The sequence below is a fragment of the Numenius arquata genome, chromosome 1 (assembly GCF_964106895.1).
Source record: "Numenius arquata chromosome 1, bNumArq3.hap1.1, whole genome shotgun sequence".
Classification (NCBI taxonomy): Eukaryota; Metazoa; Chordata; class Aves; order Charadriiformes; family Scolopacidae; genus Numenius; species Numenius arquata.
In genome coordinates, this window is record NC_133576.1 from 40,207,558 (window position 1) to 40,232,649 (window position 25,092).

A 25,092-nucleotide genomic window follows, 5' to 3' on the forward strand; every position below is an offset into this window, starting at 1 on the left:
TTTTTGCCATTGTCTTGCTCTATCTTCTAACGTATAGAAGTGCTTTCTTGTTACCCTCTCTTTCCTTTGCTAATTATATTGACTTTTTTGCCTTGGCCTTTCTGATTTTATTCTCACAGGCTCCTTTTATGCTTTTATTCTTGTCCTTAGTTTGCTGTAGTATACGGTCACATTGGAGGGCTAATGAGCCACTTACTGAGATTTAAACAAGTTGCTGCCTGCAAGCTGGGGCACAGAAACTGATGGTGTGCCTGCTGCGGCTCTGCAGCTTTCTTTCCAGGGTCATCCTCTATCTGCTCATGCATTTACAGATGTTTCCTTGTCATCCTGTAATCCCCATAAACTACCATTTGTTACCTACCTCCAAGTTTAAAGCCTTCCTTACACGGCTGAGTCCTCTCTTCCCACTTTTTGCCCTAGGCCTCACTGGCACTCAGTAGGTCTTGAAAACTCACCCAAGCCCTCTTGGTGACTTCACCTTCCCAACCGCACATTAATTTCCAGTGTGCCAGAGCACAGACCATTCAGCTTCCTACTACCCCATCTTACCCCGTCCTAATTTCTTCAAGACTGCCCTTTCTCCACCCTAGTCTTTTTCCATCCATTCTCCCTTTCCCTTCACCTTCTCTTTTACTTCCTCTCATTAGATCCTAGTCCCAGTTTGAGCACCTTTGCCTGGAAGAACTGGACACTTTCAGAGCTCCTGACCTCTCCACTGTCCCTCCCACCACTGTGCAGCCCTGTTTGACTTGCTCATGGTCCTGCCTGGCAGAACCATTAACACACATGCAAAGAAGCAGTAGAGGGTCTCTGTGAGAGGGCCAGGTGAGTCGCAGCAACCTTACTGCACCATCTTGGAATTGGGTTTTTGGTGGGCAGGACACCTCCTGGGGTATCAGGCTGAACAGCAGAAGGATGCCTCTTCCTCCCCTTTCCATAGAAAAGAGTCACCAGCCATAAATACAATTGGTTACCTCTTGGGTGCAATGGTTTCGGGATGGGCTTGGGTTGGAATTATCTGTAGTTTAAGGTTTTGTAGATTCTGGTTACTCACTTTGAGACAGTTAATATTTCATGTGATTATTTCAAGAAGTTGATACGTTCTTCATTCAGACCACCTTATATGCCTAGCACCAATTGAATTCAGTTTCATCAGGGATCATTCAGCACTTCTGCAAATTAGACCACAAAATGTCAATTCAGATACCCAGAAACTAGGAGCATGAAATTCGTGGCCACCTGCAAGAAGTGTGGTTTAACTGACTTATCCAGCATCATACAAGAACTATGTGGCAAAGGAGAGATTGAATCCATGCCTAAACTAGAGCTCAGCTGTTTTAACCAAGAGCTCATCCTTTTTCACGTGATCCTGTTCTGTCATTTACTGCACATCTTCCATTTGCTGAAACAAATGTGGAAAAACCCCTGTAGACAGCAGCCTCCTCCACTATGTAGTCCTGACACAGCTCCAGAGCAGCTCCACCCTGAAAAATAAATGTGGCAGAGATCCCATGGAAAAAGTATGCAATTATATACTTTGCATATGCATATGCAAAGGGAAGGCAGGAGAAAATAACACTGCTCATTAAGTAGTATTGATTCTGCAACGTAGTCTTCATTTAAAGCAGATTTTACATGTGCAATTATCTAGCTTTTAAAAAAGCAAACAGTAAAAAAAAAAAAAAAAACCCCTTCCATCATGTAGCATCATATTGTTGTAAATGTCATTAGGGCTGGAGCCTTTAGCTTTACCGCAGAGCTCCCTGCCACTCTGAGCTAACAGGGAAACTGATAAGAGCGGTGGGCTGTCATCCGTGCGTGGACAGGAGGAATATTAGACAAATTTACTTTGCTGGGGGATTCACAGGTATTTGCAGACAGAAGAGAACTGGTGGCGGGGGGTGAGTGGGGGTGGGGAATCCGGAGACCTGTGGTTTTATTAGAAGCTCTGCAATACATGATTCTTCCTGTTCTCTTCTAGCACAGACCATTCAGCTTCCTACTACCACATCTTTCCCTTACTAGTCTTCTTCAAGACTGCCCTTTCTCCATCCTAGTCTTTTTCCATCCATTCTTAGTTCTCCCTTTCCCCTCACCTTCTCTTTTACTTCCTCTCATTAGATCCTAGTCACAGTTTGAGTGCACCACATCACAATCTACTCCACATTCCTTCCCACTTGTCCTTGCTGTGGTCTCTTTGGCCCACGCTTTACCCTGACAGTCCCACTTTTCCTTCATTTCTCAGCTCCATTTTCTTTCAATCCTTCCTCCAGGGCAATGTGTCCAAGAGCCATATTCCCAGACAGATACTTCAGGAGCCCGATGTATGAGCTTACAGCTTACAGCCCCATCTGTTAATACTATTTCCTTCACTTTAGCTTTGCTCACTCATCTGCTCCTTTGGGACCATATGACTTCCGATATTTCACTGTTGTGACCCAGCAACATGCGTCACCTCTTCGGAGTATGCCTGGACCACAAGCACTGCCGTGACTGCAGAGCCATGCAGGTATTGCCATGCAGGCTTTGTACTCCCTAGTTCACCTGATGTTACCTCAAACGTATACTGCTCAGCTACAAACCTTACTGAGAAGGTGAGTAAACACCAGGGAGAATAGGCATGTATCTGTGTCTGTATCTATATCCCTGTCTATAGGCTGCAGACAAACACCAGTACAAGCAAACAAAACCACACCTGGATGTGGAATTACTCTTTCCACAGGCCATTCCCCTTTACTACTACCACCTTGTAAAATCTGTCCTGATCTGAAGGTGAAGACAGCCAACATCCTAGTCTAAAACTTGTGACAAATTTTGATTTTAGTTTGATATTGTGCAACATTATCACAGCTAGAAATTAAAGCTTTTATTAAGAGGAGAGAACTGGCTTTTCTGTGGTACACAGTACTTGTTTCAAAACCAGGTATATTCCATCAGAAGAAAGGGATCACTGAAGGGCAAATATAGTTGTGCTTAGAGAGGCTATTAATGGTAATTTTTAGGTTTTAAAAGTGAAATATTTTCTCTTTCATTTTCTGCCTTAATCCTGCCATGCTGGACTAGCTTCTTTGTCAGGAGTCTATGACATATTGCATGACATTTTTTAATTCCCTGAAACATTTCCAACAGCTTTTTCACAGAATAGCTTCTGTATTTACATATGCATATAGAATGCATGAGGACATATTTTTATCTTGTGCTTTATTAGAAAGAGTGACGTTATTCATTAGCGCTCTCTGTGCTGCTCTCTGGCATAGGGATGGATGTGAAAGACACTGAGATGCAGAGAGAATGGTTTGCCTTTGTAGCACACCCAGCCTCCAGCATGAAAAAGTCATGACTTGAGCTTCTCAAAAGTCAAAAGTTTACACTTGTTACTTTAAAAAAAAAAAAAAAAAGAAACCTGTTGCATTTTCTAATACTCAGTATTTAGGGCATGGACACTACATGTTTCATCTATAACTTCGTCTTTCGTCTATAACTGTGTGCTTTTAAATATTAAATGAGTCTGCTACGGTCTTTGGATACTTGTGGTTAGTGCTTTGAGAAAAAAACAAACTTATGAGATTTAAGGTAGCTTATACCTGGTGGACGCACTCCAGCGGTAGCGAGAAAGTCAGAAAGTGTTAGGAACTCCCACAAAGATATGGGATGTCACAGATGTATGCAGTGGTCAGTCCATGAGCGAGTGTGTGCATAGCTATACATAGGCACGATGTGTGAGAACCAGATGCCCATACATTGTGTGGTATGCAGGCACAGGTAGATATAGTCGCTCTGTCTGTGCTGCTAATATGCATGAAAGACTGAGACCCTCAAGCATATAGATCTCATTCAGCAAATATATATATAGGAATGCCTCTCTGGGAGTGTGTTTATTAGATGCCACGCACAAGTGTTTCTGCGTGCATGAACAAATCCCAGGCACAGATAAAAGTGGACTCAGGCTTCAGTCTTATGTTTGCGGGGTCTTGAGATGCAGCATAGAAGTATGGGTGTGGGTGGGATTCACAAAAAAAAAAAGGGGGGGGGTGGGTTTGTTGGCCACATGTAAATGTGTATTTACGGGACTTACATGTGGAATGTAGTTGGAAGTGAGTATGAACGGTGAATATAAATGTATATCCAAGAGAGAATCAAATATTGGCATTTGAAAGCAGCACTAGATATTTCAGCATATAGACTTGGGGATTTGCATAGAGTTCTGTGTGAGAGAAAGACTTCAGGAACAGGGATTGAACGCGTTTCCTTTTTTCTCGCAGAGGAGCATTTTAAGCAGGTAAGCGTTGGTAGAGCGGCAGAAAGTAGGGTTTTCATGTTTTGGGAAGAGAACAGTGTGGCTCACACGTGACTTGCCACCACCAGCAGAGAGCACCGGGAAGGTGGGAACGGCTGTCCGATGGTGTGTGTACGGCAGGGATACCTGGGCATTCTCGCCTCCACTGTGGGCCATCACTTACAAACTCCATGGATTGCCTCTGGAACCGATCAGGCACCTGCTCAGAAAAAGGAAGCAGCTCAGGCCAGCCAACACTGTACTAAAAAAAAAAGAAAGCAAGCAGAGTAACCCAGGGAGGGCTTGTATGTGGTAAGCACCAACAGGCGGTAAATTATACCTGTTAGCTGCCTGGCAATTTCTGCCTAAGCACTGGGAGGGTGGGAGTTTGGGAATACGTGTAAACACTTCCCAATTGCATAGGCAATTCATCCTGGTAACTTGCAGCAGTGCACAAAACAGCTCCTAGCACCCACCTGGGCTCTATCGTGCCTGCAGGGCACAGTACCTCGCAGGGAACTACCTAGAACTCACATCTGCTTTAGATGAGGAGGGCCCACAGGGCTGCCGGTGCTGGCTGTGCTGTGGGTCACGGTGGAAAGTGCTGGGAGAAGTTTTCAGTTCGCAATGCCTGCACCTGGGACATGTTTCACCAACTACAGCACCACCCTCCATGCAAGCAGAGGAAAAGCACGTGAACCTGGCTGGTGGTGGGGCAGAGCGTGGCCGGGGTTCCCGGGTGAGAACCTGAGGCCACTCTTGATGGGGTGGGGTTGATATTTCCTAGATTAAATGGTTTTTACTCTCAAGATTTGCCTTCCTTCCTACTTCCCCTTGAGCCTTGAGCTCAAGGCATGGGTGGCCCCGCTCTCCCCACCCCTGCCTCCCTCTTTTCTGAGAGCAGGCAGGCCCAAGTGACGAGGGCTTCAAAACCTTGGGCAGAAGCTCGGCGTGAGCTCGGCTCTCTTTAAAGCCAGCCCGTGTTTTGGGGGCTCTGGGGTACGTGTATGAGGGAAAGGGGCACCCTCGGAAGGATGCGCCTCTGCCGCGGAGGAAAGAAACACTGCCAAAACAAGCCTGATGTACCCCCAGGCTCTCCAAACACCCCTCTTTGGTGGACGCAGGTGGTTGCAGGTTCCCCGGCACAGCCCCGGCAGGCCGCCGGTGTCGGATGTGCTGCCGACAGAGGGTATCAGTGTCGCTGACCTTGATGGTTGCTGGGCGAGTACAATGCCAAGGCTGCCCAGGAGCTCCCTCACCAGCAGCACCCCAGCAGCAAGGCCGGCCATCTCCCCGTTGTGCCGTTGTACCTCCAACCCCGCCACCCCTCGGGCCCCCACAGCTCATCCCGCTGCAGCTGGGTCCCATCCACCTGCGCTCCGGCTGGCGGGCGACAGGCACCGAGGTGCCCCGAAGGTGCCCTGGAAGGTTCTGGAAGAGCCGGGGGGTGCCCCACACGTGCGGCCTCGCGCCGCTGCCGGCGCCGGCCCACCCAGGTGCCTAGGGACGAGGGCCGTGGCCGTGGGCGGTTGGCAGCCGGGCGCAGGGGCCCCCCCCACCATGTGCGGTCTCGGGTGTGTGTGTGTGCTCGGAGACGCGGGGGGGAGGGGGGGGGAGCGAGGGGGCGGACTCAGTGGAAATTTCCACTCCCTGCAGCAGTCACAGCCGCCGCGGCGGCGGGAAGGAGGAAGGCGGGCGCAGGCCCCGAGCCGCCGCTGGGGGCGGGGGGGGGAGAAAGCAGGGGGAGAGGCGGCGCCCGCGGCTCGGCCCGCCCGGCCCGGGTCGGGCCCGGCCCGCTCCCCGGCGGCGGGTGTCTCCCTACCGCTCCCCCCCGCTTTCCCTATCGGACCGGGGCGGCGGGGCAGCCCCCGGGCGGGCGGCGGAGGCCCCCCCGGCGGGCAGGCGTGTGCACGGCGGAGGCGGTGCTTGTCGCGGGTAGGGGGCGGCGCGGCCGAGCCTGCGCAGCTGCCGGCGCCCTTTAAGCCGCGCCGCCCGACCGCCCGCCCGGGTGTCTGTGCAGCCCGGGAGCAGCGCGGGCAGAAGCCGCGGCCAGCACCGCCGGGGACGCGTTCTTCCTCCTTCGGTCGTCCCCTCCTCTCTTCGGCATCGCCGCCCCCTCCTCCCCACCCTCTGCCCCGCCGCATCCCCGCTCCTCCCGCCACAGCCAGCTCTAAGATGCCCCGCTATGAACTGGCTTTGATCCTGAAAGCCATGCAGAGGGTGAGTGAGGGAGGGGAGACGGGAGGGAGGGAGCGAGCGAGCCAGGTGGGACCTGACAGACCCCCATCTCTAGTCCCCGGTGCCCTTTCCTCGCCGTGTGCCGGCCTCCCCGCGGCCGCCGCACGCCCCGGCCGGCCCCTTCCCGCGGGGCGAGCCCTGCCCTCCCAGCCGCGCGGGGAAGCGGAGTTGCGCAGCGTGCTTAAGGCTCCCCTGTGTCTTCTCTGCCCTCTCGCCCCTTCTCACTCCCCTCCCTTCCTTCTCCCTTTGCTCCTTTGGAGAGTTTCCTCAGTTGCTCCCCTGGAACCGCAGTCCTCTCCTCTATCTCCCCTCTCCCCTACGGTCCACAGGTAAGCAAATCCCACACGTAGCGAAATAGATGTATTTTTCCCCTCTCTTATTCTTTTCCTCCCCGCCCCTTGCCTGGTGCAAGTGAACCGAGCCCTTTCCTTACCCCTATACATTGGTGCCAGCACGTCCCCCTCTTCCTCTGCAGCACCAGCGCTTTCTATCGCCACGTGCTCCACACACACCCCTCTCCCAGCACCTGCCATGGCTTGGCTGGGTACCCTGGTAGGTCGCAGCGACCCCAGGCTAGGTCCCCTTGCCTCCGGGAGGCCTTGCGGTGAGCCTTGGCGAGGGATAGCAAGGTCTGGCTCTGGCAAGCCTCCCCTCCCTCCTGGGGTGCCAGCTCCCTGCCTTGCCAGTTCCTCTCTGTACCAGGGAAGTCTAAAGAATATACATTTTTAATTCCCGCCCCCCGGCCGTTGCTAACACCAGTTGAGCTCTGCTGATACGGCTCACTGTATCGCACCCGGGAAGGGTTGCTAGCCGTTGCCGCTGTTTTTGGTGGCGTGATGATAAGCCGTGGTGTGAGCAAGTGAGGTTATATGATGCTCTTTTTATTTTACAAGAGCTGAATCAGTGTAGGGGGTGTGTGTGTACTTGTGTGCAAAAATAATAATAAAATAGAAACGCCTTTGTGTAGGTGGGATCCTTTATTTGGAAAAATAATAGCTGATACTGGCCCTTCTCTAGTACCTTCTATAGCCTTTGTTTATCTGCTACTTTCCAGCTTAATAGCAGTGCTGGTCTTGAAATGTAGCAGCACTTCTGCTAGGCTGTAAACCTTATGATCTGACCCAGTGTGGGCATGCTTGCTCTTGCATTTAACCTTCATTTAAATGAACATGTATATTTGTCATAGAATAGCAGAAAGCTAAATAGCATTGCAGTGTTTCTTTTGTAGTTACAAGAGCATGTCTTCATGTATTACATGTGCCGCATATACTGGTACATTTCCATTCATTTTACATGTAGCATCCACATGTCAGGGTTGGTTTTTTGGTTTTTTTTTTTAACTTGGCTTAACTGCAGAAGCTGTAGTAGACTTCTCAGGTGAGTCCTCTAGTGGACAAATACAGCAACAGGGAAAAAATCTGGTGACATTGCCGCACCACCTCCTGGAACAGCAGTCCCTCTGACAAAACACAGCGCTTTTGGACTTGGGTTGTCAACATGTGACTTTTTAAAATTTATTTGTTTTTTCCACCCCCCACCAGTGTATAAGCCATAGGTAAGGTGATGAGATGCTTTTTCTATGCATGCTGTTAATGTGGGAGATGCATTATTCTGTACAGGCGCTATGAATGCAGAGCAGGACAGAAAGCATAGAAAATCTGACATAATACTGAGACATGAATAAATTGACGACTATGAAAGGATGCCATGGAGTGCTGTCTAGTGGAAAGGATCTTTGGTTCCTAGAATGTGAGCATGCAGATGCAGGGATAAGCTTTTAGCTATAAGATGCCTGTAATGAGCATTGATGCACTTGGAATTTAACATCTGCAACCTTTTCCTCTTTGAAGTTTGACTGTAGTATATTCTTTTCCTGATAGATGTATCTTAAGGTTTTTATTAGCTCTGTGATTACATTAAAACATTTAAGTTTTGGTTCAGGTGTACTGCTGTTTATAACCTACCCTTGTTGTAACTGTAAAATTTAGAGTCTGTCTCTAGATGCTGGGTTTTTGTTGGTGTTGATGGTACACCAGACCTAGGTGCTTTCTTGTGTTCCAGTATCTTGTTTCTGTTGCCTTTCTTCTGTAATGAGAACACTTGAAAAAAATTTCTGTAGTGGTTATATGCTATGTAGTGCTGCTGAATCCTGGCAAAGGGGTTGCTCTTATGACCCCCATAGTGGTGCATAATCTCAACTGTAATGCTGACTTAAATTAATCAAAACATGGATACCTGAGTATGGGGCTAATAAAGCAGTCTGAAATTACAGACTGACTACATAACTCCTTGCTGTAGAAGTTGGAGAGATTATATAAATTACTTTGCTTCTTAACACTAACCCTGGGCAGGTGTTCACTGTCCTGCAGTGTCAGTCTGTCTGTGCAGTGGCTGTGTGCTCCAGTGTCTACTTTAGTCTGAGACCTGAGCAAGCGCTGACTCTTCTCTTGGTGTCTGTGGCATCCTTCCTCATCTCTGACAGCTCCCGTGCCTTGCAAAAAAAAAAAAAAAAGTAAGACCCTGCTGCCTGGCTTTCTTGTGCTTTAAGGCTGTCATTAACTTTTGTGAGCTCCCTGGCAGCTTGAGCACAAACCTTTTCAAAGCTACAGTCTGGTAGACTTTCATGGCTCTCTTCAGAGGCAAAGTTTGTGATTCTGTGGGTTTCCCCGGTCCACAATTACTTTTTAATAGTTACCTTGGCATTTTCATAGATCTAAGCAGAATAAATCCCTCAAATGAATTTTTATTGCTTTAAACTCTGTTACTCCCTAGCACTGCTTGTTTTCAAGTCGGGGATCCCTCCTTACTCGTTTCTTGCATGTGGCTTCTGTTGAGAACCATGTGCAGCTGGTCTCCTCCCTGTGCGGCTAGCCTGAACATGAATACAGGGTGAGCATGACCCCTGAGTCCTGCTTGATGCTCCCATGTCCCCTTGCTTCTTGGCAGACTTCCTCAGAGCCTCTTCAGCTTTCCCTTTGTGTCTTAAAAATGCAGCACCCAAGATCTTGGGGGGGAGGAGGGATGGGAAAGGGGGAACACTTTTACTTTCAATCTTTGTCACCAGTTGTCCACATGCACTTTTCACAAAAGTTCATGACTTTATTCTGAAGGGAAAGCCGTTCTCTGTCCTGTTTTGTAGACAGGGTGTGATCAGATAATTGACTTGCACTAGAAGTACTGTATTTGTAAATTGCCTGTGGACAGTCCTTGATCAGCAGTCACCCCAGTCAGTTTCTCTTAGGAAAACAATAATAATAAAAAAACTCCTAAAAAAACCCCCTCCAAATAAATAAATAAAAAACAACTACTCTGTGGCATCACTGTGTTTGAACAGTAGCTGCAGTGAGGGACTTGGATTGGGTTACTCTTGTCCATGAGTATATGGAGGAGATGCTTTCGGAAAAGACAGTTGTGAGGCCAGTGAAGTGACTAGAACTTAGGGTGGAAATAATGAATTTTGCCCATGTATTTGGCTTTCTACACTCCAACAGGCAAATAACAAATAGTACGGTGAGGTTGGGGAGTTTGATGGCAGACTTATTATCAGTAGCTTACAGATGTAGGCAAACACCACGTTGCCTACCCTCAAGAGCCCAAGTCAAAGACTGCAGTTGTGGTGGAGGTAGAGGTGCAAAATGAAGACACAGCTGCTCATGCTCTAAACTTTGCTATTCATAGCAAAAGATGGATTTCTAATTATTTCTAACTTTCTCCCAGGAGAGTCATCTTTGGCTTTCAGCTGGAGGGGATTATGGCAGACCAGAACCTTCAGCAGGAAAAGGTAGTGACCTGCTAGTGAGTTAGCAGGAGTTGTCGCTTGCTGGAGAAAGGAGAGCTCTTCAAGGAGGCTTCCTCTTCCTACCCTTCTTGTCCTGCTGAAACTCTCTTGAGAGCCCAGGGAAGGAAGTTGGGGGGGAAAGGGAAGGAAGAGCTGGAAATGGCTTCCTGTTGCTCTGATGCTGTTTTGCAGACTGACCACAGGGCGGCAATGCGAGACACCCTCCAATGAAAATTGGCAGCCTGGGCAACCCAGGACAGAGAGAGGAGGTGCCGGTATTCCCATGCTCTTCTTGCTGCTGCTCAACTCTTGCGAGCAGGGTCACCTGTCTTCAACAAAAGAGCTTTGTAACTGGAACTGAAGCGAATGGACAGTTTGAAAGTACTTTATATTAGAGCATTTAATGCAAAATGAAGAAGCATATCAATATTTTATTAGCAGCATACTCTTCTCCCCCACTTCACCTGTAGCAAAGGATGAATACACACTGTATCATAGTCTGAAACCTAGTTACCTTGTTTCAGCAAATACCTGGACTAGGGGACCCATCCACCCACCTCTGTAATACTATGGTGAATCTGGGCTCTCTGTTTGACTGGCACATTCACACAACATAACTTGTCTTCAGCGTGTTTTTGTTGCCTTTGGAGTGGGTTGCCACGTTTGAAAAATTCCCTACCTGTTGTGGAGATTTCTAGCTATTTTAGGAAAGCCAAAGTAATGGACAGTAGTGTTGCTTGACATCTTGACTATTGCACTTAATTGCTGTGTAGGCAGCTGCAGCAATTGGGCTTTGATATCTTAGTTGCTACAAAGAAGGAGGGGAGAATGAAGGGGGCAGTAAGCAGGCAGATGCTGGTTTTATTTTCTCTCCTTTCTGGTGAACCTGCCTGTTCTCACAGTTGAGTTGTCTTCCCTGCCCCTCTCCCCTACTTAGCAGGTTAAGATTGCACAAAATTTTTCCTCTATTTCCTTTGACTTTTTAGTAGGCTGAAACAGGCTCTTCACAGCTCTATGCCTAGCAGGGAGGGACCTTTGTGTTGGGGGTGGTGCTGGAAAGAAGACCAAAGAGTTGGAACTAAAAGACAAGATTGGAACACAAGATCTAGTGTTGATTTTCCTGTAGGAGTCAACTTCTTGTTTCTGCCTTAAGCATTTACTTAAGAATAACTGGATTTTGAAGTGTGTGGTACAGACAGCATTTGTGAATGGTACACTCTTGGCTGATATTTGCCACTTTTCGATCTTAAGACTTAAGAGTGATCTTCTTCCAAGTTTCTGCCAAGTGTGGGATATGTGCCTGGCTTAGGTATGGGGGCAGGTAGAGGTTTATGTTCTACAGAAGAGTTAAAGTCTTTTTATAGCTGATAGTTATTAGCTAGGTGAATTTGGCAAAGTTGTCCAAAGTGAGGACGAAGTTGATGGCAAGGATAAGAGACTCAAAAGCCTCTTGGTTTGTACAGGCTTCTGCAGTGTATTGAATGATGTGCTCGAGTTAGTCTATGTAATGGGATGCCCTAGTTAACTTTGCCGCTCTTGTTCCCTAAGCTGTGGAGCTGCAAGCCTGAGTGCAGAGGCAGGCCTGTGTGACTGGCAGACTTAGGTGGGATTTGGCCAGCACCTCTTCAGTGGGCAGGAATGGTGGCTTAACCTTTAAGATATAACATCCCATCTTTACCCCTGTTACTTACTTAGTAATGTGCTCTTGTCTCTTGGCTGTGTATCTCTCCTCATTTGTTCACTGTGTGCATGTATACATGTGGCTGCATCATGTGTATGAACAGGCAGATGCTTGTAAACTTCAGCATGAGAGCAGATTGTCTATCCTTTAACTGCTAAAAAAGAAGAAAGGAGGGAGAACCTGTTGTGATAAAATAGCATGATTGCTCTTTATTGTTGTAAAACCCCTCAAAAGTGACTGACTCTTTAAAAGATGTCTATTATATCACTTAGAATAAGGTGTTGAATTAATTCAAGTGTGAATATGTGTATGTGTTTGCTTTCTTCTAATACATCATACATACCATATTTTGTAATGATGAAAGTTCTTGCTTTCTTTGCATATTCTTTCAGGAGCAGATTTCTGATTCCCTTGTTCCAGACCTGTAATGCTGGCAACTTCCACTCAAAAATTACATTGGTGGTTGTTGATTATTGATCAAGTAACGTCTTTTTGTCAGACTCCAACCAGAGCAGGTTGCTAATTCTTTGAGCTCCTGCTGCCCAGACCTCCCCTGCTACATGTCTGTGGCAGTGTAAAGGTTGCTTATGTGGAAGCAGTTGCTTGATAGAGCTGCATATACCAGCCTCTGTGCTGCTTATCCAAGGGCAGCAGAAACCACTGGGCACCAGATTGTTCCCTTCAAAACCGCCTGCCCAGTGGACCGGCAGGAATATCTCTGGTGTGCATTCTGTAGAAGAGCTGATAAGAAGGTGAAAGGAGTGGAAAATAAAAGGGAGGACAGATGGGCAAAATACAACTAGTTATGTAGAAGTGGGACAAGAAAGATGGAAAGTAAAAATACGGAAAATAAGGCAAGATCTGTGTAAGTGAAGGACCTGTACTGTGGGAGCGCTAATGCAAATACTGGTGCTGGAAATGAGATACTGCAGAAATGCATCACTCCTGGTAGGATGAGGGGAGGGAAACAAGCAGATGGTGCAAAGGAAGGGTCATGAACCTAGAAATACGAATGTGAGGAACTACATATGAACTAATTTTCTGCTGTTTCTCACATCTTTTTGAATTCTGGTTTGTCCACTTGCAAGCCAGTCTTTGTGCTTCAGTTACGCAAACACCTAAGGAATAATAATTAAAACCAAAGGTACATACAGAGCATGGATACAGGAGGGGAATGGGTTCAGTGGAGTTGATGTGTTTGTGTTTCAGGCTATAAAAAAAAAAAATCAATGTTTGGTAGCTGTTAATGTAGATAATTGCAAAGTTTGATGCAGAATAGCACTAGTTGTTTTTTAACCAAGATAACTTTATTTAAGCTTTGTTTTGGTGTCTTAAAATCCCCAAGAAGGATCAGAAATCTCACAAGAGCACCCAGCAGACTAGGAAGCTTGGAGAGCCTCAAACTTAAATTCTAGGATTATGTATGACTTGGAAACTTCTGTCTCTTTTTCAATAAAATTTATGATGCTTTGTGTTCTTGGAAAGATTGTGGACAACCATAAATGTGATGGGAACTCGGGGAAGTCCTAAGTAAGCTTAATGAGTCTGGTTTTATTGCTTTTGTTACCCCTAGAAATTCTAGGAAAAATTTCTCCCTAGTATTTTGCCCAGTTGCATGGTCACTGATACTTACACTACTCCTTTCTCATTCCCCAAGTAACTTTTGAAGTGTGTAGTGTCCTAGCCAAGATACTCTTCAAATGGGGCGAACCAGCACATTTTTCTAGTATAGGACTATGCTGGTTACATCAGTTACCAGTGAATGGTAATGACCATCAACCAGATATCTTTGTACCTTGCAGCTAAAGAAAAGGGTGGTTTTCAGTAGTGGTGGGGATTTTACGATGCTTTCTGATGGCATGCTTCTAATAGAGTGATAATGTTTGTCCTCTACATCCGGAAAACTTGATTATGTAGCCACAGATCATCTATAGAAGTGCTTTTTTTTTTTTTTTTTTTTTTTTACCCATTCTCTTGTTGTTGCTCTCAGCAACTAAGCACTTCATCAGACTAATTCAGTTAAATAGTACTTGCCAGTGCTGGTGAAAATGTTTGTGGTTCTGAACTTTACGTTGCCACAAAAGGAATTTGAGTCTTCAGGCTGTGTCCCTCTGCAGCTTCCAACTTATGTCAGCTGACATCTTGACACACTTACCTGGCAGGGAAAATTCTGCCTGATGCTGCATGATGCCAGAATCTTCTAATTTTTGCCATCTCCTGGAGGAGACACCCTGTCCCACCTCCATTAAAATGACTTGCTTTCCCTCTTTGCCCCGTTGTGCTCTTTACTTGGTTACTGTTGACCACGTGCCTTCTCAGAACCCTCCTTCCTCTTCTGCTTCTAGTTCCTGTGTAGAAGGAAGAATGTCATCTGTCTGCAGTTAAAAGCGTGGTTTCCTTGCTGAGGGATGGAGCTGCCTATTGTGACAACCTGTCTTTGGGCATTTGAGCCTCTGCTAGTCGTCTGCTTGAGTTATGGCAGAGGCATGAATGGTTCACTTAATCTGCCAGGGAAGAGTGGCCCAGTTCCTCGGTGGTGCTGAGCAGCAGCTGTACTTTCTGCTCTCTTCAGAGAACCCAGATAACATCTGTTGCCTGTGTAAACATCAGCCAATTCTTCAAGCTGAGGAGGGAAAAAGGAAGTACTTACCTACATATTTTCTCTAAACTAGCAGTCAGCTTAACTTAAACTGATGAGCTGTTCTTAAGAACTGAGCACAATAACTACAGTATGCCTAGGTAGGCACAGAGTAGGTGGCCCTTCTTTCTGGTGTCTGCTTTAACAAATAAAAAGGAGCTTTCTACCTCTTCCCTTCTCTTGTCCACTTTCCTTCCCCCTCCAAAGTTGTTAGCAGTTTTCAGAAGAATAAATAATCCACTATTCCTGACAGAGTGCTGGGGACTGACTCACGGGGAAAGAAACTATCTAAATGTGAATGGCCCAGGCAGTGGCTTGCTGAGGCACTGGTGGTGGTTATTTCAGAATCAGAAAAATCAGAATTTCAGAAAATAAGCCACCTTCCTCTCGCTTTGCAGTTCAGCGGCACTGTAGCTTCTGTTGTGTTTACAGAGTGCTGAATGAGCACTGCAATAAAGCTGCATCCTCTTTCTTCTGCGCTCACTGCTTATTCCCCTCCCCTCCCCCTTCCAATCTGTGACTTGATAGGTCATATAGGGCTTGGGATGGGGGGGAAGAATGGTTAAAAACAAACCCAGCAACTAAATTGGTCTACTACTCTAACACTGCCACTCACAGCGCCCTTCAGCTTCAGTTGGCCTTCAGTACTCCAGTTACTGGTTCTGTAATAGCCCACAGTAGCATTACATTTCTGACTGGCCAACGCAGTGTAGTTCTGTTTCTTCTGCTGAACTGCATGCTGTGAGGTTACTTATTTCTCTCGTGTCTCCTTCAGCAGTCCTATAGAAAAGAATCGAGAAGAATGTATTGCGGAACAAGCTGCTTTTTCTGATGCTGCAGTAAAATGAAGACCAGAACTGAAGCAATTCCTGAAATCCCAGATAAAAAAGTGCATTATGTGTTCATGACAACTCCTTTGAGTGACTGACTTGAACCTTGCACCTCAAATTGGACTTTTACAGTAGTGATGATTATAGAGTTGCCTCTGTGGCACCTGTGTTCTCCAAGGCCGGCAGAAGTGTTGATGCAGTACTACTTTGGGGCAGCAGAGCACGTGTGGCAAACAGGTTAGTCAGGTCGCTGCTGGTTCAGGTAACTTGTGAACGTGGTACTCTTTTACTCCAGCCTGTTTAGCTGCTGGGAATGCCAACCCAGACCTTAACTGAAGTTATTTATTAGATGCTACAGGTCAACTTCTGCCTCCGAGCTTTCCTGCTTCCTACGGTGTACCCTGTTTGTCTCAGGTGGGATTCCTGCCCGGCTCCTCTGCCCCATCTCCTGGTTTATGAGGGAAAGTCGTGAAACTCCGGTCCTGGATGCTTAGGGCTCTGTTGATCAGCTGGCAAGGATAGCCCCTGCTTTCTCAAGGGCATGTAATACGTAAAGATAAGTTGCTATGTATCAGTTATACCATGAAGAACATTTGTGCTCCTTTTTTGTGTTCTGGAGTGCTGCAATAAATGGAATGAAACCTTTTTGTCCTTTTTCTTTTTTTTTTTTTTTTTTTCCTTCTTTTTCTGAGAGAGAGGCTACCTCAGCCAACCTTGTGTTTTCTGTGGAGCAGTGGACAGGTCGGAACTCACTTGTGTGTTGGTAGCAGGTAGCCTGCAGTGTGAGCAGGCCAGACAACACACTCAAGGGGTTGAATGTTGTACAGGCCAGCTCAAGGCATGAGACTTCTATTTTTTTTTTTTTTTTTTTTTATTTTTTCTGGGAGAGAGATTGTTAATGTTTTCCGTGTAGGTGTTAAGCCTACCAATTGGGTACATTTCTTTCATGCGAGCTATTCAGTAGGTAAAAGGCTACTGGTATGAATTAACGTAGCCCTGCTTGAAGATGTGAGTGGGGAAGAAAATTGCTGTTTCTAAAAAAGAACCTCAAAACTAATTTTAAGTCTTTGAACAAAGTAAAGTATGTACTTAATTTGGTAACAAATGATAGCAGTATAGGCTCCTGTGTGACATGGGCATCTGCGTCCTCAAATTAACCCTTAAAGTTTTGGTCATTGGGACTGACTCCTTAACTGCAAGAGAAAAGGGAAGTCAACTGGGAAACTTCTCATCTGCTGAGAAGATAAGTAGACTGAGCAGAAAACAAATAGTTGCTTTAGGGCTGGAGCACTTTGATTCTGGCATATTTAGAGACCCATTTTATTAGAAAAGCACTGTGGAGAAAGTTTTCCTTTAAAACAATCATACAAATTTCTCCTAAAAATCCCACCCTAAATCTGCTTCACATTATCTAATATCTCTTCAGGGAATTGCTTGAGACTTTTTTTTTTCTGAAAGGACAGGCTGCCTGTTGGAGAGACATATGCATTGTTTCACCAAAGCTGTAGCCCTCTATCTTCAGACAAGAGGGAAGCACATTGTTTTGTGTCTTTGATATGATCCAGCCAGAAAACAGCCTTAGGGGAAAAAAAATTCACAGTCCTTGGCAGCAGCGCTGTCTTTCTGTCTTTTTTTTTTTTTGTGGTTTTTTTTTTTGTCAGTGCCACAATGTATGCTGTTCTAATAATTTGAGATTAAACTCGCATGGGGCATCTTAAAAGTCCTTCTTAAGACTTGAGGTCATAACTCGCTGAAAGTTCAGAGGGACGAGTCTCAGTTTTGTAATGAAAAAAGTTCCAGGGTTATTTTAGAATTAGGTCTAATAAGAAACTGGTACAAGAAGCTACTTTAGTACAGTAATTTAGTGACAGTGCAGCAAATCTGTAGCGGCTACTGAAAACTTTCCACCTTCCTGCTCAAGTAAGCTGAGCCCTGCAAAATTCAAATCTTGATTACAAAGGCCATGGTTTAGGTCTCTGTAGACTGATTATTTCAAAGGCATGGTCTGTCTGTACCTTCCAGTGGAAAATGCTCAAGATACTTCACGTATTGTTTATTTTGGTTAGAATGAGCCCATAGTAGTTTGGCAAATATCCTAATTGAGAAATGTCATAATTTATTCAAGGGCAGCTGCATCTTCTACTTACACACTTTTCAGAGGGATTGAAAGTGCTTGTAATAGTCATACTTTGAGCTGGGTACCTCTTGTGTCAAATAGACCTAGTTTTAACAGGTATTTTTGTGATTTATGCATTATTACTGTACGGTGTAGTTTTGCAAGGTCATTGATTAACCTACAGGGAAGATGTTGGGAAGTGAACTAAAGTTCAAGTCTATAATTTTTCAGTAACAAGCAGGACAATAGAAGAGGGAAAATATCACTTATTACTGTTTCTTTAGCTTGCCCATTATTCTGATTTTCTGCATAGCAGTTGTTCTTTTCACTGTTTCAGTAAAATCTCTTCTTCCCCTTTCCTTAAAATATTTATAGTTTCTGTATAAACATTATAATGTAGTTGCATTTGAAAATTTAGCCGATTGTTGCAAAAGACGCAGCACTATTAAAGTTACTGAAAAGTGCTTAAAACTAAGAATAGTACATTATACTTGTATTTGATGGCATCGTATCACGGAATCATGGATGATCTGAAGTGTTTATGATTTTGTGTTGGATTAAACTAATAGACTATTTAACTTCTGCATTTGCGAGTGGGGATAAATGTGAATTCTTCTGTGGAAGAATTTCAAGTACATCTGTGGTTTGAGGCTTATGAGCATGATAAATTTAGCGCGCTACTGTAATCAGTCCATTTTGTGCCATGTCTCCATAGTCTCTCATCATTGGCTATAACTCCAGCAGAATAAGTATCTGTGTTCTTATGTGGGTTTGTGGTGGTGGTGGGGAACCCTTATTATCTTTTTTGATTCTGAACTGCTCTTGAAAACCAGCCAGCTTGTACGAATAACATGATTGTGAATTTCTCCTTAAGGCTGAAGTTGTGGTTTGCTGTAAGCTTTTTTTAAAAATACATCTGCCTTAACGAAAAGTGCCCATTCTTACATGAGCACTGTTGCTGCCTTCAGTAATGCACAAAGTAAGGCAGAGGGGGGAGCATGTGCATTTTCAATCTTAACAAAATTTTTTGTTATCTGAGAATTTTTAATGTTTTTATTTAATTTTTTTTTTTAAACAAAATGAAGATGCTACAGTGATGCTAAACAAGAATCCACCCAAATACTAGAATATGTTACCTGGGTGTTTGTATTAATCATAGATGAACTAATAGGGAAATGCGAGCTTCAGCACAGTGCCGAAACGCTTCTGCAGATGAAGTGGAATGGGGAATGCCTGAAGCTGATGCTTGTAAGACTTCTAAGGCTGGTAAACGTTATGGTCAGAACAAAGATCCAGTGATTTTTGTGCCTGTTAACCTTTACTAGTGGGTGGGAAAGGGGAGTGGAGCCAGACCCTGTTCCTTACTTTTCTGTAATAATCTTGAATACTAAAGATTTGTGTTCTGATCTTTAGACTAAACTGGTTCTTTGCTTTGATCTTTTTTTCTCTTGCTGTGCCCATTGAGTGTAGGAAGTAGAAGAATCTTATGTCCAACGCTCTCTAAACCCATTAAATGATTTTGGGTGGGTATAGGTAAGTGATGCTTCCCAAGGCATAAATAGGAGATAGAAGCATCCTACCTCCATGGCAGAGGTAGGAGCCATTGTGCAACTCTCCAGTGCCCCTTTTTTTCCTACCTGTCTGGTTATCTTCTGGCAAGTCTTTTTATTATCCCCTTCCCTCCACTTTGAGTGCTTCAGTCCTGCTTGCCTAAATGAGTGCCTGTTCCTGACATACTTTGGTAGAATTGAGTGTGATTGGGGGTTCAGGAATAGAGCGTCAGGGTATGCTTTGCCTCAAAACCTTCTGCCTCTGATGTTAACGTGATCCCTTCCATGCTTGGATGCAAATGGATGGTGCAGGGAACAGTGCTTCCTGGCATCCTAGTAACTGACTGCTACCAAAATCCATCTGGTTCTCCCTCCTGTGCCTAGAGCGCTCCCAAAAAAATCCTGAAACCATGCGAGTGAGGGTATCAAAAGGCACATGGCAGACAGAAATACCCTAGAGCTGGATGTTAGGTGTAGTTTTGCTTTTGTCACTTGGTTGAATGGGAATTTTTCTTCACTTGCATTATGTAGGATATGTATGAAGAGCTTTCAGAGTAAAATGTAACCCTGTGATCATCTGTAACCCAGACAGGTGCAAGCTTGTGTAAAACCTGCGGATTAACATGATTCTCCAGCTGATCTTAAATTCATGGTCTTTCTCAACAGCGCTGTGACTTCACTTTGATTATAGCTCTAGCAGCCAACCAGTGTGTGCATGGGACTTCAGGATCTATCAAGATTTGTGGGGTGCAGTGCTAGAGCCATACAGGAAATAACTAGCCAGGTTAACGCTCATTTGCAGTTGTGTTGTTTTGTTTTGTTTTTTTTTTTCCCCTAAGATAACTTGAAGAAGGAATGCCTGTTTGGTGGCTTGAGAAGTAGACTTGTGAGACTCTAAAGAAAAACAAAATGTTATTTCTGTTCCTTGCCTTGTTCTAGGGAATTTGGGTCCTTTAATACGCTAGAATTGCTGCGTCCCTTAAGGTACTTGTAAACATTAAAGTTGACTTATAATAGGCATTACTACTTAGTTGTACAAATATTTAATTATATGTATTGTGGATTGCATAAATACAGCAGGAAATATAAGGGGGAAAAAAAAATCTGTGGTGTTCAGTCATTGTTTTACTAGACTTCAAATTTTTTCTCATTACTTCATGAAATTCTTCTCTAATTCAATCTTTGTCTTTTGTCTTTGCTGCCTTGCAGGGTTGGTACAGTAGGCCTCACTAAACTTAGCTGCAACTAAGAATTTCTCCTACATCAACTGAGTTAAGGCTGATGCTCTTGTGGAATGTGGATTAAAAGTGCGTGCTAAGTTCCAAATTTCCATTTGAGAAGCGGAGAAAGTAAATGTACCACAACCACCAGCATCAGGACAGCAAACCAAGGGACAAAGAATTTGATCCACAGTGTTGATATATGTTAACTGGTTCACGTGTTGCTTAAAAGACGTTTGCTGGGGGGCGAGAAGTGGACGTCAGCTGTGCGAAGTCATTTTGTTTACAAAAATGAGGGCTTCTTTGGAAACAGCAGACATTGCCATTGTGGCACTGTACTTCGTGCTTGTAATGTGCATAGGTTTTTTTGCCATGTGGAAATACAATCGGAGCACCGTAAGTGGCTACTTTTTGGCAGGGCGTTCTATGACCTGGGTAGCTATTGGTGCATCTTTATTTGTGAGCAATATTGGAAGTGAACATTTCATTGGGCTCGCAGGATCTGGAGCGGCGAGTGGATTTGCAGTAGGTGCATGGGAATTCAACGCCTTAATGCTTTTGCAGCTTTTAGGATGGGTCTTCGTCCCAGTCTACATCCGGTCGGGAGTATACACCATGCCTGAATATTTGTCCAAGCGTTTTGGAGGGCATAGAATTCAAATATATTTTGCAGCATTGTCTCTAATTCTTTATATCTTCACCAAACTCTCAGTTGACTTGTATTCAGGGGCACTTTTTATTCAAGAATCGCTAGGCTGGAACCTCTATTTGTCAGTTATCCTCCTTATTGGAATGACTGCACTGTTGACTGTGACTGGAGGTCTTGTGGCTGTCATCTACACAGACACTCTTCAAGCTCTGCTTATGATTATTGGTGCCCTCACACTTATGATCATAAGTATTATGGAGGTTGGTGGGTTTGAAGAAGTTAAAAGAAGGTACATGTTAGCGTCACCAAATATTACGTCTATCTTGTTAACCTACAACATTTCCAATACCAATTCCTGCAATGTCGACCCAAAGCCTGATGCTCTTAAAATGTTGCGCGAGCCAACAGATGAAGACATTCCCTGGCCTGGATTTCTGTTGGGACAGACCCCAGCTTCTGTCTGGTACTGGTGTGCCGATCAAGTCATAGTTCAGAGAGTTTTAGCTGCAAAAAACATTGCTCATGCCAAAGGATCCACTCTGATGGCAGGCTTTTTAAAGTTGCTGCCGATGTTTATTATAGTTGTCCCAGGGATGATTTCACGAATACTGTTTGCAGATGATATCGCCTGCATTAATCCAGAACACTGTTTTCAAGTCTGCGGGAGCAGAGCTGGATGCTCTAACATCGCCTACCCACGTCTGGTGATGAAACTTGTGCCGGTTGGTCTGCGGGGACTGATGATGGCCGTGATGATTGCTGCACTGATGAGTGACTTGGACTCGATATTCAACAGTGCCAGCACCATATTCACACTTGATGTCTACAAACTCATTCGGAAGAGTGCGACGTCTAGAGAACTGATGATTGTAGGAAGAGTCTTTGTTGCGTTCATGGTAGTTATAAGCATTGCCTGGGTCCCGATAATTGTAGAAATGCAAGGTGGTCAGATGTACCTTTATATTCAAGAGGTAGCAGACTATTTGACCCCACCGGTGGCTGCTCTGTTTCTTATGGGGATCTTTTGGAAGCGTTGTAATGAGCAGGGGGCTTTCTATGGTGGAATGGCCGGGTTTGTTCTTGGAGCGATACGGTTGATACTGGCGTTTATCTATCGTGCTCCGGAGTGTAACCAGCCGGATACTAGGCCAAGCTTTATCAAAAACATCCATTACATGTATGTTGCAACAGCTCTGTTCTGGATCACTGGGATTGTGACCTTTGTAGTAAGCCTCCTCACACCTCCGCCTACAAAGGAGCAGGTTCGGACGACTACTTTCTGGGCCGTGAAAAACAGGAACATAAAAGAGAACACTGCAAAGGGGGAGCTGTACAAAGTGCAAGAAAAGAGCATCCTCAAGTGCAATGAAAATGCTAACCATATCATTCCAAATGGGAAATCTGAAGAAAATATTAAAAATATTAAGCCGGAGGATATCAATCTTCTGGTTACTTGCAGAGATGACAGCAACCCAGTGATTTCTGTGAGTCACTCTGAAGTCGAGACGCCAGTTGATTGTTATTCGAACGGACAAGCGGCTTTGATGGGGGAGAAAAAGCACGAGGAAGAGACTGATGATAGAGAGAGACACTTGAAATTCATAGATTGGTTCTGTGGCTTTAAAAGTAAAAACATGAACAAGAGAGCTGTTCGGGAGATTGAGGAAGAGACTGTTTGTTTACAAATGCTGGAAGAGACTCCAAAAGTTAAACTATTACTAAATACTGGACTGGTCTGTGTCTGTTCACTTGGAATATTCATGTTTGTCTATTTCTCTTTGTGAGTGAATAGTGAACTTTTAAGGGTATGGCTAAACATACAGAAGTTGATACAGGTCTCTGGAGATTTTGTTTGTTTAGTGATTTTTATTTTTTTTTTTGGTTTCTTTGCAAATAACATAACCGCAACCCAGGCATTGTTTACGCTATAATTGTAAGATCAACTCAACTTTAGCCTACTTAGAGACCATTTGAGACATGTTGTCCTATCTGCTGAAGGCAGAAGTGTCATGTGGTGTCTTTTTCTTTTTGTCTTTTTTTTTTTTTTCCATTTGCAGTACTAACCTTTTATTTTTCCATGTATACACGTATAAATATACCAAAGGCAGGCAGGTGGCTGTGTTTGAAGTCAGGTGGTAACAGAGCTCAGCCAGCATTAAGCTGAAGATAACCAAGTAATCATTTATCAATGTGTAAAATCTAAATGATTAAAGCTGTGTTGAAAGATTTTTATTTTTTTTTAATGTAGGGCTGCAATGCACATCGCTGTGTAGTCATTCTTTGTCACATAGCTGTATTACCTTGGCCAAATTAGCACTTTTTAATTTTGCTCACTTCTTCTAGGGGTTTTTTTTTTCATTTTCTCATTTCTTAACGACAGGAATATATTTTGTCTCATCATTTTGTCTCATCTTGTAGTGCTTAAAACATAATAGCTGTTAGTAGCTTTCTGTCTTTTTTTTTTTTCTAAGAAAATTTTTGTCTTTTGATTTTATCCGTTGTAAATTCCATTGCTGAAAAGTTGCTGTATTTAAAAAAAGAAAAAAACCCCCAAACAACCAAACCCTGGTGATGACAAACTGGCAATGGAGGAGGAGGGGAAAAAGGAAAAAAAAAAATACTCCTTATTCGGGTTTTGTAGTATATTGAGATAAAAAAGTATATATTCAGCCTCCAAACCTTGAGGGCCTAATTAGTATTGGCCTCTTAGAAAATCTGTACATAGGTTCTACCACATGAGAAAAAGAGATGTGTGAGACTTTGCATGTCTTCAGTTTGGTAAGCACACTGAAAAGTAACTCTTTTCCTCTGCTGTGTACGTCTAGAAGGAAATACTCTGCAGCCCTACCATTGCTGAATACTGAGTCTGTAAGGGGAGGAAAGCAAGTATGAAGACAAGAGGAAGGGGAAGTGGGGGAAAGAGGTGGAAGTGGACCTTATTTTTTCAGAGTCTTTCTGCCTCATGTGTTCTCCTATTTCCCCTTTCACCCTGTCAAACCTTTTTTTTTTTTTTTTTTTTTTTTTTTTAAGGAATGACTCCTGAGGGATTCTGTGTCAGGAGATAAGGAGTGTGTGCAGTTGTAATCTGTGTCGGCAATTGAGGTCTGCCCTTAAGATTCTTCAAAAAAAGTAAAACTTTTTCCAGTTGATCACAGACAATCAGTAGGTCTTGAGATGCTGAGGTTCTTTTCTCCCAAAGGATGGATGCCTGAGGCAGGGATGAACAGTTTCCAGGCGTGGAGGGCATGTGTGTGCAGCAGGTTGGTGGGAGCTCAGCAGACCAAAAGGCTGCAGAGCTCAGCCCACTTCCCCCTTGGTGAAGCAGAAGAATGCGTTGCCACCCTGGGTGCTCTAGCCCTTAGGCTTAAACCAAGTCAGAGCCTGTTTTTGGGCACAGAGACCAGCTGACAGTGTGTGGCTGTACTAGTAGTATTAGATTTCTTTTACCCTCCAGGACAGAGTGGTCATATCCAGGCTTCCCATGAAAATAATTCCTCCACTTGTCTTTGATCTCAAGCTCATCTCAGGACCTGTTTGGGAGAGCACAAACTGGCTAGGCCGAAAATGGTCTGAGGGACCATGCTGACAGTCCAATGGCATTGATTCAAGGGTCCAGCAATGTTTCCTTGGCACATAAACGGGAACCAATCCCTACAGGTGAAACAGTTCTGTAGAGATGAAATTTGGGTTAATCCTGCCTTTGACTGCTGGAGAAAGTTTGCTTTCCAGTCCAGTGGTGCTGTAAGCTGCAGGCCATCCAAATAGCTTTTAGTAGTATGATATGATAGATATTTCCATATAAAATGATCAACTTCCATTTTTGTGTTTTTTTTTTTGTTTTGTTTTGTTTTGTCTTGTTATTGTCTTTAAATCAATTGAATCTATTCATTCCGAGTTTTTAAGCAGAGGCCAAGATGCCCCACCTTTCTCCACATTGTTTAGTTGTTGCTGCTGGAAAGTGGATTATTCTTAACTGGAAATACAGTAAAAAGTGTAGGAGTGGTGTTGTGATACAGGTAGAAGAGGAAGGTTACTATACTTTAATCTTGATGTTAATACCAGTGTGACAAGACATATCTTACGGTTTGTGTGGCTGGCTTTGTTGAGAAGAATATT

General features: G+C 44.5%; 2 protein-coding genes across 2 annotated transcripts in view; both read left to right on the forward strand.

The window, feature by feature from the left end:
• Positions 1-6,280: 6,280 nt before the first annotated feature.
• Positions 6,281-25,092, forward strand: part of MRPS6 (mitochondrial ribosomal protein S6) — a 46,393-nt gene continuing 27,581 nt past the window's right edge. The window contains exon 1 of the mRNA XM_074155532.1: positions 6,281-6,496. Coding sequence (XP_074011633.1) covers positions 6,452-6,496 — 45 coding nt within the window. The 5' untranslated portion in view covers positions 6,281-6,451. The remainder of the gene's footprint in view (positions 6,497-25,092) is intronic.
• SLC5A3 (solute carrier family 5 member 3) lies at positions 20,619-22,760 on the forward strand. Its single transcript, XM_074144464.1, has one exon. It carries the CDS (start codon positions 20,619-20,621, stop codon positions 22,758-22,760), a length of 2,142 nt encoding a protein of 713 aa, XP_074000565.1.

Coding starts and splice junctions, on each gene's coding strand:
- SLC5A3 (XM_074144464.1), top strand. CDS start 20,619: ATGAGGGCTTCTTTGGAAACAGCAGACATTGCCATTGTGGCACTGTAC.